The sequence below is a fragment of the Triturus cristatus genome, chromosome 4_2, assembly GCF_964204655.1.
Source record: "Triturus cristatus chromosome 4_2, aTriCri1.1, whole genome shotgun sequence".
NCBI lineage: Eukaryota > Metazoa > Chordata > Amphibia > Caudata > Salamandridae > Triturus > Triturus cristatus.
Window position 1 is genome coordinate 501,383,681 of NC_140586.1, and position 18,170 is coordinate 501,401,850.

An 18,170-nucleotide genomic window follows, 5' to 3' on the forward strand; every position below is an offset into this window, starting at 1 on the left:
CAGCATTGGGAGGGGATGACACCAGTGAGGCTGCCTCCAGTGTCAGCAGCGTGTCACTGGCAGAGGCCAGCACCAGGACGCCGAAGTTCGCGTGCCTCCACGGGGACAGGCCGTGGTGAGGCTTTGGATGCACCTGAGCGGAGGCTTGGTGTACGTGGCAAGCGCCACTAGAAATTTGGACATGCTGCAGGTCCATGGTGGAGCAACCATGGCCATCCAATTATTGTGTTTGCACAGGCCTGACTTTAAGGAACCTTTTATTTACATTTATGCAATCGGAGCATGATTCACAATGCTAGTTCTGTTGCACAATCCTCAGTGCTACTGTGCATTAAACAGTTGCACCCAACACCAACTTGTAATGTCTCATTTTACCCAGGGTCAAAAATGATTTTGCATTATGTCTGTCCGCCTCCTATGGCCCTCTGCTGTGTTTGGGATGTGTGCCGGTCGTCGTTGGGCGGGTGGTTGGTCAGCCTGGGGGTCGTCATCCCTGTCCACCTCCATGGGTATCCCCCTTCTGGTGGCAATGTTGTGCAGCATTGCACATACAGCAATTATTCGACAGCATGTGTCTGGTTGGTATAGCATGGCGCCGCCAGTCTTGTGGAGGATACGGAAGCGGCTCTTGAGAATCCCAAAAGTCCGCTCTATCACATTCCTCGTGCTGATGTGTGCAGCGTTGTAGCGATGTTCCTGCGGGGTTGCTGGATTTAGGTATGGGGTGAGTATGTATTCCCGCAGGGCATAAGCACTGTCACCTAGAAGATAGAAGCATAGACTTAGCATTGGTGATGTACATACATGTGTGGTGTTGGTGTGGGGAAGCGTAGTTCTACGTACCTAACAGGAGTCCCTCTCCAAATTCTCCCTTGAGTAGTCGCCTGTGCATTCCACTGTTGCGGAAGATGTATGAGTCGTGTGTGCTCCCTGGGAATTGTGCCACTAGGTCCGTTATGATGTTGTTGGCATCGCACACAACCTGCACGTTGATCGAGTGGTATGACTTGCGGTTCCTGAAAAGGTACTCATTTGCTGACGGAGGACATATGGGGATATGCGTGCAGTCGATGCATCCAATCACATGTGGAAATTGTGCCACCTGGTAGAATGCCTGTTTGGTGCGGTCCAACTGCTGTGGGGTTGTGGGGAAGCTGATGTGTGTGTGGAGCATTGTCAGCATGGCATCTAGGAATTTTTTGAAGAAGCGTGACAGTGCGCTTTGCGAAACACCTCCGGCAACCGCAATTACCCCCTGGAAACTCCCTGAGGCCAGTAGGTGCAGGCTGCATAGGACCTGAACGTGCGCAGGGATAGCATTTGTCCTGTGTGTCTGGTGCTGCAGTAATGGTTCCAGGTCTGCAATCAGGCGCATGATCATAGCGCGATTGAGGCGAAACTTCTGGTACACCTCGTCCTCATTCTGGCCGAGCAGGGTTATGCGCAGTCTGAACACTCGCTCCTGGACCCTTCTCCTGCGCTGTCCTGCTGCATTGATCCGCATCCTCCTTGCAAGCACGTAGAGGGCAGCCATTTTGTGGGAGCCAACAGGGTCTCCTGGGCCACATTTAAGGGTTTAGTGATTGCCTCAATCATTTGCACATGTAGGAAGATTTTTTTTTTTTTCCTTTTTTTTTTTTTGTGACTTTACCTCCAGGTTTTGATTCCCCTTATTTAGCTCTGGCAAAATAGCGATTTTTGGGATTTTCGTTATTAGCGAGTTTTGTTGCATTGGGGTGCGATTCGTTATTTGCTATTGGCAATTTCCGGGAGCTAATAGTGATTTTGGTAATTGCGAATTCGGTATTTAGCGATTCGGTAAATTAGCATTTTGGGTATTAGCGATTCGGTATGTTCGAGGTTATTTATTTAGCGATTTGTTATTTGCTCGGGTTTTGGGTTGATGCATGGGGATTGGGTATTTTTCACACAATACCGGGAGCTATTACCGAATCGGTATTTTACCGACTGGATTTTGGCTTGATGCATAAGGGTGTCAGAGGTCTAAGGGCAGGTCAACATTCGGATTCCTAGTACTAATCAGTATGCCCTTATTCTTCCAAAATTGATTAAATGAGAATCATTCAGGAAGCTAATGATGCCTGCAGTGTTATGTGTAAAAAACACAAACTACGAGGTACATTAATAGTAAAACATTATGAAGAAAGGATCATGAGAAATATTTGAAATAACATTAGACTCCTACAATGACTAAACACTGCAAATTTAAAACAGCTGAAGATGCATCGCAATATCCTTATTCCTAACCCCAGTCATCACCCTAATCTTAATTTGAATACTTTCCTCTTATGTTAAATTTGCTTCCGTGATTTCAAAGATAATGAAAATTAACATTATATATATATATATACATATATTATCTACTGGCGGTCGCCAGTAGATAGTTATAGTTAGGACCGTGTTTCCATAGGAAATCTGAAAATTCTATTTTGAATAACTTTGGCGCCCGTTGACGAATCCTCGCGAATTTTTCAAAATAGGTGGGGCGCTCCGCTCCGCTCCTACCCTGAAAGTCTCGGGGTGATTAGTCAAGCGGGGGCCGAGAAAAAAGGGGGTCCCAAAACGCGTTTTCCCCATGCATTTTTCCATAGGGACCTTTAGTCCAAGGTACAGCCCGAACGGCTGAACAGAATTACTTGAAATTTGGCAGAGAGGTAGTCCTCAGGTCAGGGATGTGCCTTTTGAATATCTGGAGTCAATCTGTTCAGTAGTTCCAGAGAAAATTTCAGTTAAAAGTACATATATATCTATAAGCGCGCACCGCGCGTGAGCGCAATTCTGATTGGTTGTTAGATGTCAGTAAACATTCGAATCGGTCGAAATGAGGAAGTGTCGGCCGCCATTTTGTCTCTCGCAGTCTGAGGCAGTGAAAAACAAAGGTGGAGAACGTGAAAAGGGGGCAGGATGGACAGTTCCTGACCCCCTTGCCTTTGTCTGGGGGTCACTGAAGGACCCCCAAGGGTGAAAAAAACATTTATTTTTTTGACGAAAAAGCACGGGGTGCGTGCACCGTGCGCGCATCGTGGACGCTCAGTGCTGATGACGTCAGATATTACATCACTGTATTTAGACACCTATTTACCCATGTCTTCTTCCATTAATCTTTAGCTATACATATATTACAAATATTTATTTTTCAGAAAGACACATATGTAATCAGTGATGTAATATCTGACGTCATCAGCAGAGGATTGCGGTCGCGTGAGTTATAGTTGCCTGCACTAACTATAACGGGGGAATTTCATTGGTTTTTTACGAGGGAAATGTCCAGCTAACTAATGGCAAAAGGATAATTCAGGATGTGGCTTGCCTTATATAAATTATCATTGTTATTATTATTATTGTGATGATCTAGCCAGCTTCTAAAAGGGGACATAATTAATCTACACTGTAAATATCTAAGGAAGCAACTGAGAGGAAAATGTTTCTTTAAGGTGAATTTACCTAAAATGTAAAAGGAGGTCTTTATATCTGAATACTTTTGTTTAAAATAACAATATGTGACTATAATGTGAAGGTACACATTTTTTAAAACTGTTAAGTATGGAGTGGATATAACAACTGACTTTTAGGACTACTTTTTTTAATCTTATTTTTCTTTTTTCCTTTTAAAGTCCGGAAGAATACTCATTACTTGATGATTTTTGATGCATTTGTGATCACAGTTTGCCTGTCTTCACTAATCCTGTGCACACGATCGGTGGTGAAAGGAATTCTACTCCAGAGAGTGAGTAAATGTTTGTCTTTCCTGACCTTTATGAATCGAATATCCTACTGTAGCTAATAACTGTTTTTCTAAATATTTTAAGGATTTTGTGAAATTCTTTGAACATCATTACAAAAGAAGTGTGTCCTGGAGTGATCAAATGGAATTCATCAATGGGTGGTACATTCTTATTATTGTTAGCGATATTTTAACAATAATTGGTTCAGTTCTGAAGATGGAAATACAAGTCAGGGTAAGTAGCATAAAAGCATTATAATTTCTAACAGTTAAAAACTAAATGCTACTCATATAGTTCAATTGTTACACTCATATATATTATCAGTGCTAAATATGCTATTGGGAATTAATTTTAAAAAAGTAAAAAATATAGCATTGCATAATGTGGAACATTTCAAAGCGCATTCACAGGCTGCATTTTCACTTCTCAAAATTCCCATGACCAGTTTTTATTGAGGATGAGATGCCTGTGTCATCAGGGTTGTATTTTCAGATTTTGGCCTACTTTATTGCCATCCTCTAAACAGCAATAAATTAATGTATTGCATGTTCAGAAAAAAGTATGCAGATGCTCACTGTTAGTGCATGTTCTATAGATGCTGAATTAAATCTTTTGTTTCTGCTTCATATGGACTCTCTTCAGAGTGTCTTTCCATGGGCAGCCACAGACTAAATTGTTGCGGTAATAAAATTCCATCTTTCAATAATGCTTCACATCCCTGATCTTTTAAAACCCCTGAACCGTAAAAAACCACTTTTACTACCCCTTAGGGCTACCAATTACAGAATCCTACTAGGACTAACCTCTTACTACCCCTACATTCTAAAAAAAACCTACCTATTGAATTTTGAGCTTTATAAGTTAACGAAAATAAACATTTCAGCACCATCCCATAGTCCTAAAAACCCTTACTACCCTTAATGCAACCCTACGCTGAACCCCCCTAAAAACCTTACTATCCTTACTGCTACCCTTTCCTGAACCTAAAACCCTTTATGTCCCCTCAATGCTAGCCTCCCCTGAACCCTACAAATCCACTACTACCTTTGCACGATATCATCCCAAAACCTAAAATGTCAAGAACTACACTTTAATGCTACCCTCCTCTGAACTCCCAAAACCTCTTATTATCCCTTAACACTACAATTCCTACCCATCCCTGAACACTACTAAACTCTTAATAGTACCCTTCCATGAGCACTGAAAACCCCGTACCTTCCTTTTATCCATCCATCCCTGAAACCTAGAAGTCCCAATCAACCCCTTAATGCCACCCTTAGCTGAACCCCAAAAAATTGTTAATTCCCCTAAATGCTACTCTTCACTGAGCCTCGAAAGCCCCTTACTACTGCTTAGCGCTACCAACCCCTGAACCATGTGAACCTCCTACTACACCTTAATGCTGCACTTTCCTGATTCCCTTACTAGTCCTCCACCCCTTTCCCCACCTCACTATAAATGCTTCACTCAACTTTAGCATGTGGATACCCCCTTTCCCCTGAGTAGAGTACACTTACCAGTGCCCCATCATGCATATTTTTTCAATTTTATTTGTAGCCAAAACGATTTTCATTCTATTTTTTAGTAGACAACAGTTTTGACATGTTTTTTGAGTCAACATTATTCCCAGAATATTTGTACTGCAAATCAAAGCTGTAGGGGAAAGAATGTTTTATTTAAAATTACTAATGACTGACCATGTTGAAGACTGTCCAGAGGTCAATAAGGGTAAGCAGTTATGTTCTTAAATAATTAGGTGTATTGACAATTATAGGTTGGCTGTATCTGTTGTAAATGGAAGCACCCAATCCTAATGATTATATACATAGGGGCAGATTTACAACTTCTGGCGCATCTCTGCAAATCAGCAGGGATGCGCCAGAACAGATGCGTCACGCAATCCCCCCCTTGCGCCACCACGGATGCGTCGCATTTACAATGAGGCGCACCATGGTGCAAGGAGGGGCTGATGCGTGACGCATCTTGTGGCGTACGGGCGGTGCATTGCTGGAGTCGGGTCGCAAGCGCGATGCAACTCCTGCAATGCACAGGGGTCGCCCATACTTAACGTGGTGTGTCACTCCTTACGCCTGCTTTAAGCAGGCGTAAGGATTTGACACAGCAGCAGCAGCAGAAGATGTCACTGCGTCAGTTTTACGGGGCTTTCCTGCGAGGGAACGCCCACCCTGCGACAGAACGCCCACATGACACCTGACGCAGGTTTCATGTGGCGCAGGGCTTTACAACGTGATGCATCTGCCTAGATGAGTCACGCTGTAAATAGGTTGCAACGTGGCGCATAGTTTACGCCGCCGCTGCATCACAAATTGATGCAAGGGCGGCGTAAAAGTGTCGCAAGGGGCTTGTAAATCTACCCCATAGTGTATTCGTGTATGTGAGTTTGGGATTTTTCATATGTATCTGAGTTTTATATTAGGCCTCATATTTCAATTTGATAAAAGAGTAAGAATTGATCAGATTTAAGGCACACGTGAAAACATTCTGTGAGAAATTTGTTTTCTCACAGGCGGTCAAAAGGTAATAGGTCTATAAAGATTTTGTCAGGAATAATGGGTTAAGATTGCAGTGGATGGTAAAAAATGGAGATCAGCCATGATCAATTGTAAAGTTGATGTTAGAAATCGAGTTTGTGATTCAGCATGCTTAATAGTCCTCAGTCCAAGGATCTCACTCTCCCCTCAGCTCCCCAGCAGCTCAGCGGTGCTTTGCGCCACCTCGCGCCCAGCCAGCCCTCCTGTTCAGGGTTCGAGCCTGCCCTGGTATCTTCTCCCTGAGGGACGATCACCGCGTTGATCACGGCATTTTGCCTGGTGCTGTCCTCGTTTTCTGCAGTTTTTCTCGCCGGTACTGCCTTCTGTTATTTGTCTTCTCTTATCTGTTACTTTATTCCCTGACTGTTCCCCCTCGTATTCTTCCAGCCGTCTTCCTCTGACCCCTCCCCTCCCGCCCTGCTCCTACCTCCCAGCTGCTCGTCCCTCCCTCCTCCCCTTCAAATGATGACCGCTGTGCGGTCGCACAGCTGGCGCACCGAAGACGCACCAAAGGTAAGCCCGTCTGCTCCCGACCGCGCCTGGACCGCGCCAGGCGTTAGACCCCCTGGTTCCTGCGACCTCCACAGGACCTGACGCTGCTACGATGCCAACAACCTCTATGCACTCAACACCGGCCGACACTCCACCTGCTTCCAGGCCACCCTGAAGTTCACCCACGGACCCTGCACCTGCCAAAACTGCAGCTATACCAGCCAGCGCACACCAGCTCATCTGGCCCACCCCAACACTGCAGGCCACACCCATCTCAGCTGCATACTGCTCAATACCCTCTCAGTCCACAAGCATGCTGTCGAACTCTGGCACCTGCTAGATTCCCACACCCCGGACGTCGCCTTCCTGGCGGAGACCTGGATGAACTCCTTCTCGGCACCGGACATGGCCATAGCCATCCCGGACGGCTACAAGATCACACACAGGAACAACAAGAAACCAGGAGGAAGAATCACCATCATGCACAGGAACACCATCAGAATCTCAACAAGCACCGAAGACGTCCTCAGCATGGCCGAACACCTTCACTTCTAGATCCACGTCAATAACAACGCCAACCTCAGAGGAACCCTCATCTACAGACCCCCGTGACCCCGACCACAGTTAAGCGAATCCATCGCCGACCTCATCAGCACGCACGCCATCGCCTCCACAGACTACATCCTCCTCGGAGACCTGAATTTCCACCTCCAGAACGACAACAACTCTGCCACACTGATTGACAACCTCGCCAACCTTGGACTCAAATAACTCTTCACGACACCCACCCACTCCGCCGAACACACGCTCGACCCCATCTTCTGAGCCAGCGACCACATCACCTTCAGCCACACCACCAAACTCCACTTGACCGACCACCACTGCATCCACTTCTCCTTCGAGAATCCCACCACACACAACCACCCACAACGCACCCCACACCGCAACTGGAAGAAAGTCACCGAAGACCAGCTCATCGCCACTCTCGCCCGAGCCCCTCTGCCGGAACCCTCCGAGACCGACACAGCAGCCCACAACTTCAGACAATGGATCAACGACTGCGCCAACACCCTCGCCCCGATCAAGAAACCCTCCAACAGGCGCAATGACTCGAGATCCACCTGGTTCAACGCCAATCTCCAGAACTCCAAGTGCACCTGCAGAACACTCGAGAAGCAATGGTGCAAGGACCAGACACCGGACAACCACGCAGCCCTCACGAACGCCAGATGCAAACACCACCAACTCATCCGATCTGCCAAAAGAAACTCCTTCAAGGAACACATCGACAACAACTCACACAACAGCAAAGAGCTCTTCAACATCGTGAAAGAACTCACCACCCCCAGATCCAGCTCCAATTATGTCCCATCGTCACAAGAACTCTACGACTGCCTGGCTACCTTCTTCCACCGCAAGGTCACAGACATTCACAACAGCTTCGACACTCAGGAGCTGATGACAGACAACGACGACGACACCCCCGACTCTACTCCCACGAAATTCCCCAACCTTCTGCTCTCCTGGAAGAACGCCAATGACGAAGATACCATCAAAACCATGAACACCATCCACTCCGGATCACCCTCCGACCCCTGTCCCCACCACATCTTCAATAAGGCAAGCTCCATCATCGCACCCCAACTCCGAAAAATCATCAACAGCTCCTTCGAGACCACCACCTACCCAGAGAGCTGGAAACACGTCGAGATCAATGCCCTCCTCAAGAAACCCAAGGCGGACCCAAAGGACCTCAAGAAATTCCGACCCATCTCTCTGCTCCCGTTCCCGGCCAAAGTCATCGAGAAGACCACCGACAGACAACTGACCGTCTTCCTGGAGAACAACATCCTGGACTCCTCATAATCCGGCTACCGCAGCAATCACAGCACCAAGACCGCCCTTATAGCCGGCACTGACGACATCAGGACCATACTGGACAGGGGCGAAACGGCAGCCCTCATCCTCCTGGACCTCTCGGCTGCCTGCGATACCGTCTGCCACCACACCCTGAGCACACGTCTCCTTGACGCAGGGATTCGTGGACTGGATCACCTCCTTCCTCACCAGCAGAACCCAGAGAGTACCGTTCCGATCCGAAGTCACCTCGATCACCTGTGGTGTACCCCAAGGCTCATCCCTCAGCCCGACCCTTTTCAACATCTACATGGCACCGCTCGCCAGCATCTTCAGAGCGCACCACCTCAACATCTTCTCATATGCCGACGACACATAGCTGATCCTCTCCCTCACCAAAGACCCAGCCATCGCCAAATCCAACCTCCATGAGGGAATGAAGGTCGTCGCAGACTGGATGAAGACCAGCCAACTAAAACTGAACTCAGACAAGACGGAGGTCCTCATCCTCGGCTCCAGCCCCTCTGAATGGGACGACTCCTGGTGGCCCACCTCGCTGGGAGCTGCAGCGACACCCTCTAACCACGCACGCAATCTGGGGTTCATTCTGGACTCAACGCTCTCTATGACCCAGCAGGTCAACGCCGTCTCCTCCTCCTCCTGCTTCAACACCCTCCGAATGCTCCGCAAAGTCTACAGATGGATCCCCACCAAAACCAGGAGAACAGTAGCCCAAGCTCTCGTCAGCTGGACTACGGCAACGCTCTCTATGCAGGAATCACGACCAAACTCCAGAAAAGACTCCAACGCATACAGAACGCCTCCGCGCGCCTCATCCTCGGACACTCCCGCCACAGCCAAATCACCACCCACCTAAGAGAGCTGCACTGGCTCCCGATCGACAAGAGGATCACCTTCAAACTCCTCACCCATGCTCACAAAGCACTCCACAACACCGGACCAGCATACCTCAACGAACGCCTGTCCTTCTAAACCCCGAACCGCCAGCTCTGCTCCGCCGACCTCGCCCTCGCCACCGTCCCACGCATTCGCCGAATGACCACCAGCGGCAGATCCTTCTCCCACCTCGCCGCAAAGACATGGAACACCCTCCCCGCCCATCTGCGAAAGACCCAGGACCTGCTGACCTTCAGGAGACGCCTCAAGACCTGGCTTTTCGAGCTATAGCTGCCCCTGCCCTTAGCGCCTTGAGACCCTCACGGGTGAGTAGTGCACTCTACAAATGCATTGATTGATTGATTGATTGATTGAATAGTCATTAGTATTATACATTAACATAAGGAATATACATTCACTTTCCCACCACTGCCAATACCTTAATTACATAGGTGACTCGTGATATAAACAATAAATACAATAAAGATGATTTACTAGCTACTCCCATAATTAGATGCAATAGGGTTTGCAATTCCAGAAAGGCTAATTCTGGTGTATTCAGTTTGTAACTTTGAAAGAATAACCCCAATACTAAAGTGCATATCGAAATTGAAATCCTTGGTATCTGTTTGTCCATGACAATTTCCTTTAAAAGTGCAATAAATTCCAATCTTCGGGGGTGGAGCTTGCCTGGGTTCAAGATGGCCACATCGTAAGAGGGCTCCGTTAGCCATCTAACTATCCAACAGGAATCCAACATCATCAGCGCAGCTAAATTCATACCTGCTTTTGGCCTGGGAACCACTTGAGAAGAGCTACCCAGCTGTGTGCCCATTGTGCCCCACTGGCTGCTGGAGGGTGGAGAAGCAATGCGGCAGAGCAGGGCCCATCGAAAGAGAATGCTGCGGCCTCGTTCCAGCAGAGAGCGGCTACAGCCTCGGGGGTTCCGGGCTTGCTCTGGCCTCTGCTAATGAGTGTTGTGAGTACCTCCCCTGGTGGTCTGACTCCGGAGCTGATTGCGGCTGAGCCCTCGTGGACTGCCATAGATGTCAACGAGCAACCTACGGGATGTGGCGCGGCCCTACCTGGCAGCTGACAGGCGGACCGGATCCTCGGAGCTGCATCCTCATTCTCGCGCATGGTGGGAGAGTGCTTGTAATCCGGCTGCGGAGTGGTGAGGAGTGTCGACCATAATTGACGGCTACTGTGCGGGAGTCTGCGGAGCGCCCTCTGGGGTGCGGCAAGGTCTGCCCCTACCTGTGTTTGCTGCCGCTGTGAAGCGGGGAAACGACAGAGGTGTGCTGAGGGCCAGGAGTCGGTCGCCCTTCCAGTGTCTATTGCGGGGCCAGCGCCTTGGAGATAGCTGCTCCTGCCCACTTGAGTTCGCTGAGGAGTGAGAGGGGAGGCCCTCTGGGCTCTGGTGAGTGGCATTACAAAGAACTATTAAGCTGGCAGGGGGTGCGCTCAGATGAAACTTCTGCAGAGAGTTAGCTGCTATCTGGCGACTCGCAGTCAGAATACACTCTGGGGATCGCCCCTGGCCCTCCACTGGAATTGATATAGACTGCTTGGGTTTGCTTGCAATCTAGGGGGTTGGTCCCTCCCCCTCTTGTGTGCTCCTTCTTGGATGCATGCTATACCTCCCCGCGGACTTGTGGTAATCTGGGGATCCCCTGCCCATCACTGCGGGCTCAATTGTACGCAGCCAGGATCAATTTGTGACCTCTCTCCACTGGGAGCTGGGAGACGCATTGCTGGGAGCCCAGTGGTAATTGTGGTGGAACTGGGACACTTAAAAACTATGGATAAGGTGGATAAGTCACAGCCCAAGCTGCAGTTTGAGCAGCGTAAAGCGAGACAGAAGGTGGTGGGCGCTGACATGGCCCCTGCAGAGCAGAATGATGCTGCGGAGGGGGTCGAAGGGGACATTCGCCAAATCTTAGTGGCGATGCAGAAAAGCCTGTCTCCCATAGATGGCAAGATCGACTCTATGGCCTACAGGATGGACCGTATGTCGGAACGGTTGGATAAACATGCTGAGCGCCTTGATATGCGGAGAGACGAGTGACCGAGATTGAGGAAGCTCAGATGGAAACAGGTAGCGCCCACAAACAGATGGGGAAACTCCTTAGTGCCCTGCAGGACAAGGCAGACGATTTAGAAGCTATATCAAGGAGATACAATATACCTATCATGGGACTTCCTGAATTAACAGCTATGGGCAACTTGGAGGCATTCGTTGAACAGCTACTGGTGACACTTCTGAGTCACAATACATGCTCAACCATGTTTGTCGTAGAGCGTGCCCACTGCTCCCTTGGCCCAAGGTCCCCACCTAATGCTCCCCGGCAGCCTGTAATCGCTAAGTTATTGAACTACAGGGACAGGGACGCAGCGTTGAGGCAGGCAAGGGAGAGACGTGAATTGCAGTTCAAGGGCTCCTCGATTCTCCTCTTCCCGGACTTCACTTTGAGGGTACAGGAAGCGAGGCGAGGTGACAGTTTGCCCCCTTGAAGTGTCAATTACATGAGCACAGTTTGGAATTTGCAATGCTGTACCCGGCCAGATTGAGGGTCACCATGGAGGGCAAATCAAAAAAATATACAGGTCCTAAAACACTATAGAAGGCTCTCAAGGAGTATATCAAGGCTGGCGAGCGGAGAAGAGATACAGAGGAGTTGGTTGTGGCGACTGGCGGCGACTTTGAGGAGCAAGACTAATATGGTTCTACTTTGGTTTTTTATATTTTGATGAACAGATATGATTATCATGGATTGTTGCTTGGTGTACGGGTGAGGTGACGCAAGGATGCCTGCTGCCCAATTACTGTGGAAATAACTATACATGCTGGTCTGGGGCAGAGAGCAGCACGGACTGGAACAAATATAGAGACTTTAGATTAGTTGCTGCCTGCGGCTGGCCCGCCCCACTATGGCGAGGAGGTCCCTGAGACAGCGGTAGTGGGTCTACTTCAACTTATTTTTTAGCCTAATTAATAACTGCCTGATGGTTGTTTCAATAATGAGCCGATGTCTACGTCTTATTACTGATGTTAGTGGTATCCTAAGTAGTGAGCAAGAAACATCAGCCACTGCGTGTTACCCACTGTGTGACGTTATGCCAGAAATGTTTCTTGTTGGATGCTGTAATTCTTATTGGATTTATTTCCGATATTTGGGGGGACTGGGAAATTTTGTTTATGCCAAGTTGGGGGTTGCATAGCGTGTGTGGGGGGGGGGATATATTGGGGTTGTATTTTTACTTTTGTGTGGGCAGTGTGTATACAGTACGTACATAATTCCAATGTAGGCGTTTGCTGGAGGTGCATTCATGCTAAAGACAGTGCAGCACTAGTTACCATAGATTGAAATGACACAGGGCCAGGGTAATAGAGCTTTGTTTTCTAACATGGAATGTCAGAGGCCTTAATCATTTTAGAAAGATGCGTAAGGTGTTTGCTTATCTTACAAGACACGAGATTGATATCGCCTTAGTACAGGAGTCCCATTTACCCAGACAGTAAAATTCTTTTGCGTCGGCGCTTGCATGGTGCCTATCACGCAGCAGGGTTCAGTACACATGCCAGGGGCATACTCACCTGGGTCAACCCTAAGTCGGGTATACAATTGGAGGCACTTGAGACCGATCCAGAGGGCAGGTTTGTCATCTCTAGATTTCAGGGGTGGAGTGTGGACCTGATTACAGTTAACATTTATGGACCTAACTATGACAATCCGCAGTTTTATCATGAGCTGTTCGGGCACCCGGGAGGGTCATCCTCTTTATCGCAAATAAGGGGTGGTGACCTTAATTGCGTGCTAGACCCGGCATTGGACCGCTCTGGGGGACCAGCTCAGTGCTCCTCGGCTGCGGCCAGAGCCATTATTGATGCGGCAACTCAGCTAAACATGGTAGATGTATGTCAAACGCAGTCAGATATTTCTCAGAAGATGGATGCTGAGAGAAAACCCTAGTCTGAAGCGAGTGTTAATGGCTAAAGGAGCTGAAGAGCATGCTGATGGACAAGCTGCTGACATGGAGGCCGGAGGTGCCCAGAATGAGTCCATCATGAGTGTGAACAGTAAGCCAAAACAAAAGTCTGAAGTACACAAAGTGATTTTGTGATGTCCTGAAACTTCATGTTCTCCACAACCTCCATGTTCTGGAGTGTGGGTAAGGTTGACAGGCAGAGGGATTGGAATGCCTGGTTGTGTCACTTAGCCTCAGTCAGCTACTGGATGGGGGTCTCTGTAACTTCCTGTCTCAAATAAACCTTTTATCTCTGAACTACGCCTCTACAGTGCTTTCAGAAGAGATACACTTCCACATTTTGGTGACGAGTTACCTACACTGCGCTTTCCTGACACGAGAGACCCCAACAGCTACAACTACACCAAAAAACAAGCATTGAATCCTACCTTACATGCATCCAGGCTCCCACGTCTTCCAAAAGTGAGCCGTCAGCGATCCCTCGCTGTACCCTAAACCTCCAGAGTTTGCCACCTGGAACCATTCATCTTCAAGAAAGAAGGCTCATCACCCTACCAAGTAAGAAGGAAAAGCTATCCTACTGGGGGCCTGCCTGTCACCTGCCAAAATTATCCATCTGCGGAGGTGGTGGTTCCCACTTTTGGGCTTTTGGTCGCTCAAATTTTGGGGAGACCCTGGACACGCAAAGAGCCCCGCGCAGCCCATTGCGTGATGTTTTTGGCACATGGGGAAACGCCTGCTCGTGTCCACACTGACACGTCCCTACACGAGCACTCCTGCATTCCACGGCTGCCATCTTTGACGTCCATAGCTCGCCTGCGTGACGCCGTCCCACGCAATGTTCTCACATTGCGTGCGGCCTTTTTGGGAGGCAGCAATTCATTCAATTTTAAGGGATCCATCGACCAGTTGGCCTCTCTGTGCACGCTTGCCTTGGCAGCGCTTGTCTTACTCACCTTACTGATGCACACAGCTATTACATTTCACTCCTCCTGCTGCACAGCTGATAACTTCGTTGGCGCGCACAGCTGGGAGTCCAATCGCTGATGTGCACAGCTAACCCTGCTTTACGGCGTGTCCCCGTTTGCACCAGCATTTACCCTCACTGCGCTTGTGTCGCTTCTTCGCTGATGCGCACAGCTGACCACGTTGTCAGAGCGCACAGCTGGGAAAGTCCTATCTCTGAAGTGCACAGCTTCACTTGTATGGTAACCTGTCATTTCTTCGCTCCTTCTAACCACACACCGCTTGCTGATGCGCACAGCTCGCCTTACTTTTCTCAATTTCACTTATTTAGTAACAGGTGGTTTCTTCAGTGCGCAGTCCAATGGCAACGCTTGCACTGTCCGCATCGCTGGTGCGCACAGCTCTAATGACATTTCGCTCCTCTTGCTGCACGGCATTCTGCTCCTTTGGTTTCTACTACATACCTGTTTATGCATGCGCACAGCCAATTAGAGTGTGCCCACCGCCGATCTTCTGCTTGAAGCTGCTGCTAGTCACTGAAGTTCACTTATCAGTGGAATTCACTTTCTAACATTTCAATTCTAAACACTGTGCCTGTGCCATGCAAAACTTAACTGCGTCTCCATTCTTTTTAACCTCCACTCTCCTGGCAGAAATGGAAGAAGGTGTTTTCACATAACGCTCATGTTTGTGGTACTTCCTTGAGCACAGAGAGGAGAACCTCTCTCTTTGAAGACTTTGAACATCTTCCTGAACTCTGACAGTGACTCTGCTACCCTTAATAAATACGAAATCTGTATCGAAAAACGGAATTTGCGCTACCTCCCTAAAGTAAGTACTGTCCTTGAACGATGTCATTGCGGAAGAAGAATGCAAAGGCAAGATGAGTCGGTCAAGCAGTATATAATCGTCTTGAGCAAGTTGGCCTCCCCCTGTAATTTTGGCTCTGCCTTGGAGGAGCGCTTAAGGGATCAGTTCATGTTAGGATGTGCGCTAGTTAAAATGAGAGATGCCTTATGGCAAAAAAACACTCCCACTCTTCAAGAGGTTCTTACAATAGCTAGAAGTCATGATCATTCCAAGGCATGTGTTGACATCATACGTAGGGATTTTTAAGGTGATAAGAAGGAAAACACTGAGGTTAAGGTAGTAGTGGATAGAGTTGTTAAATCGAAATCAAGCTCCACTCAAAAGTCATGAATGGGTCATGTCTCCAAGTGCTGTCGGTCAGACAAGGAACACAAGAAGGTCAGAGAAGGTGATCTATTTGAGGAGGATGTGGAAGAAATTGATCTCCTCCAAATTGCAGTAAATACGAGTGATGGCACTCAGGAGATTGTATTAGTTAATGATGCCCCAGTTAGCATGCTCTTTGACTCTGAGGCCAAGTTTACACTCATTCCCAAGGCATTCTACGAGTGTAATTTGTTGGGAAAGTCACTCTCTTGAAGCTGGACATTAGACCGAAGGGGTATGGTGGGGTGACCATAGAGTTGCATGGCATACAAGGAACGGCCCTCAACTGGATTCACTCGTTCCTCACCAGCAGAACCCAGAGAATCAGACTACCTCCCTTCATCTCCGAACCCACAGAAATCACGTGCGGAGTTCCCCAAGGATCATCGCTCAGCCCCACGCATTTCAATATCTACATGGCTCCCCTCGCTGCCATTGTCAGGTAGCATAGACTCAGCATAGTATCCTACACCGATAACACCAAGCTCATCCTCTCCCTCACCAAGGACTCCACCACCACCAGACTAAATTTCCAGGAAGGAATGAAGGACGTCGCATCCTGGATGAGTAGCAGCTATCTGAAGCTCAATTAGGAGAAGACAGAGGTCCTCGTCCTCTGACCCTCCCCCACTCCATGGGACAACACCTGGTGGCCCACCACCCTCGGCAGCCCTCCCACCCCCACCGCCCATGCACAGAACCATTGCATCATACTCGACTCCTCCCTCTCCATGACCTGACAGGTCAACGCCGTTGCCTCCAACTGCTTCAACTCACTCTGCATCCTCTGAAAGACCTTCAAATGGATCCCCCCGAATCAAGAAAGACCGTCACCCAGGCACTCATAACCAGCAGACTCAACGACGGTAGCCCCCTCTATGCCGGGATCAGCAAGTCTCTGCTCCGCAAGCTCCAGACCATACAGAACACCACAACCAGACTCATACTCAGCATTCCTCTACACGAACACTTCCCTGTTGAGAAGAGAGTCACTTTCAAGATACTCACCCATGCCTACAAATGCCTCCAAACATCGGACCCCAATACCTCAACAAAATAATCTCCTTCCCCCTACCCAAAAGAAACCTCCGATCAGCCAACCTCACCCTTGCCGAAACCCCTCGCATCCACAGAGCCAGAACAGGTGGAAAAGTATTCTTCTACATCATGGCCAAGACCTGGAACGTGCTCCCGACCGACATCAGACGTCCCCCCTCCCTGAACATCTTCAAGAAGACACTCAAGACCTGGCTTTTCTGCTGAATGGAGCTGCTACCACCCCCATCCCCCCAGTGCCTTGAGACACTCACGGGTGAGTAGTGTGCTTACAATTCCCCTGATTGATTGATTTTTTGAATTGGATACCTCTGGGGCCCAATTGATTTCAAAGGAAGAGTCATCCCCGGGAAGATCTATGTCTCGATGAAGGGTGACTCGCTCGTATGTTGACTCCATCAACGAGATCTGCATGTGTTTCTTGACCCTAATGAGAGCCCCTCGGTCGGTCTAAAAGAACTGCCGCCTGTTAGGGTGGTTGATGAGGCTAGTCGAGACTGGATCAAAGAGTTCCCTGCCGTCTTCGCTGGTGACCTGGGGTGCCTTAAAAACTATGTGCATCACATAAGAATTAAATCTAATATTGTTCCAAAAGGTGCCAAAGTCAGGAATATGCCCCTGTTGGTAAGGGAGAGCATGACAGCTGAATTAAACAAGCTCTTGGCCAAGGGCATCATCCAAGAAGTGGGTCTCTCTAGTTGTGATGGCCTGCAAGGCCAATGGAGAGGCCCGGCTCTGTGTGGACAAAGCGGTTATTGTTGACCACTTCCCCCAATATAACCGAGATGCTGTGTTCGCTTGAAGGGGCAAAGCATTTTTCCTCCCTGGACCTGACCTCTGCTTATCACAAGTTCAAGCTTCACCCTGCCTCTCAGGACCTCACCGCCTTTGTGACACCCTATGGCACCTTTAGGTTTCTGAGAATGCTATTTGGTCTAATACCCGCTGGTTCGGTTTTTCAGATGGCTATGGAGGGCATTCTTGGAGGCCTTCAGAGTGTCAAGGTGTACCAGGATGACGTACATGGGTCGATCTGGAACAACACGATGCAAGGCTGAGGTCAGTGTTGAAGAAGTTATGTGATGCTGGCCTCACCCTTAGGGCAGACAAATGCAAGTTTAATGTCAAGGAGATAGAGTACCTTGGTCATTTCGTGTCTGCTGCAGTCATCAAGCCAAAGGCGTCCCTGGTAAGCTCCATCTACAATTTGCATGCCCCGTCAAATAAGGAGGAGTTGGTAAAATTCCTGGGCATGGCAGGGTTCTACTACAAAATTGTCCCTAACTTTGCAGGGAAAACCCCTTGTTTAAGGTCTCTACTCAAGAAAGATAGAGAGTTTGTTTGGTCCAAGGACTGTAGGAGGAATTTGATTGCATCA

At 48.6% G+C, this 18,170-nt stretch overlaps 1 protein-coding gene across 1 annotated transcript in view; it reads left to right on the forward strand.

Annotated features, from left to right (window-relative positions):
- MCOLN3 (mucolipin TRP cation channel 3) overlaps positions 1-18,170 on the forward strand; it is a 589,861-nt gene that overhangs the window by 392,032 nt on the left and 179,659 nt on the right. Inside the window, exons 8-9 of the mRNA XM_085602079.1 lie at positions 3,636-3,748; positions 3,831-3,980. Of these exons, the coding sequence (XP_085458205.1) occupies positions 3,636-3,748; positions 3,831-3,980 (263 nt within the window). The remainder of the gene's footprint in view (positions 1-3,635; positions 3,749-3,830; positions 3,981-18,170) is intronic.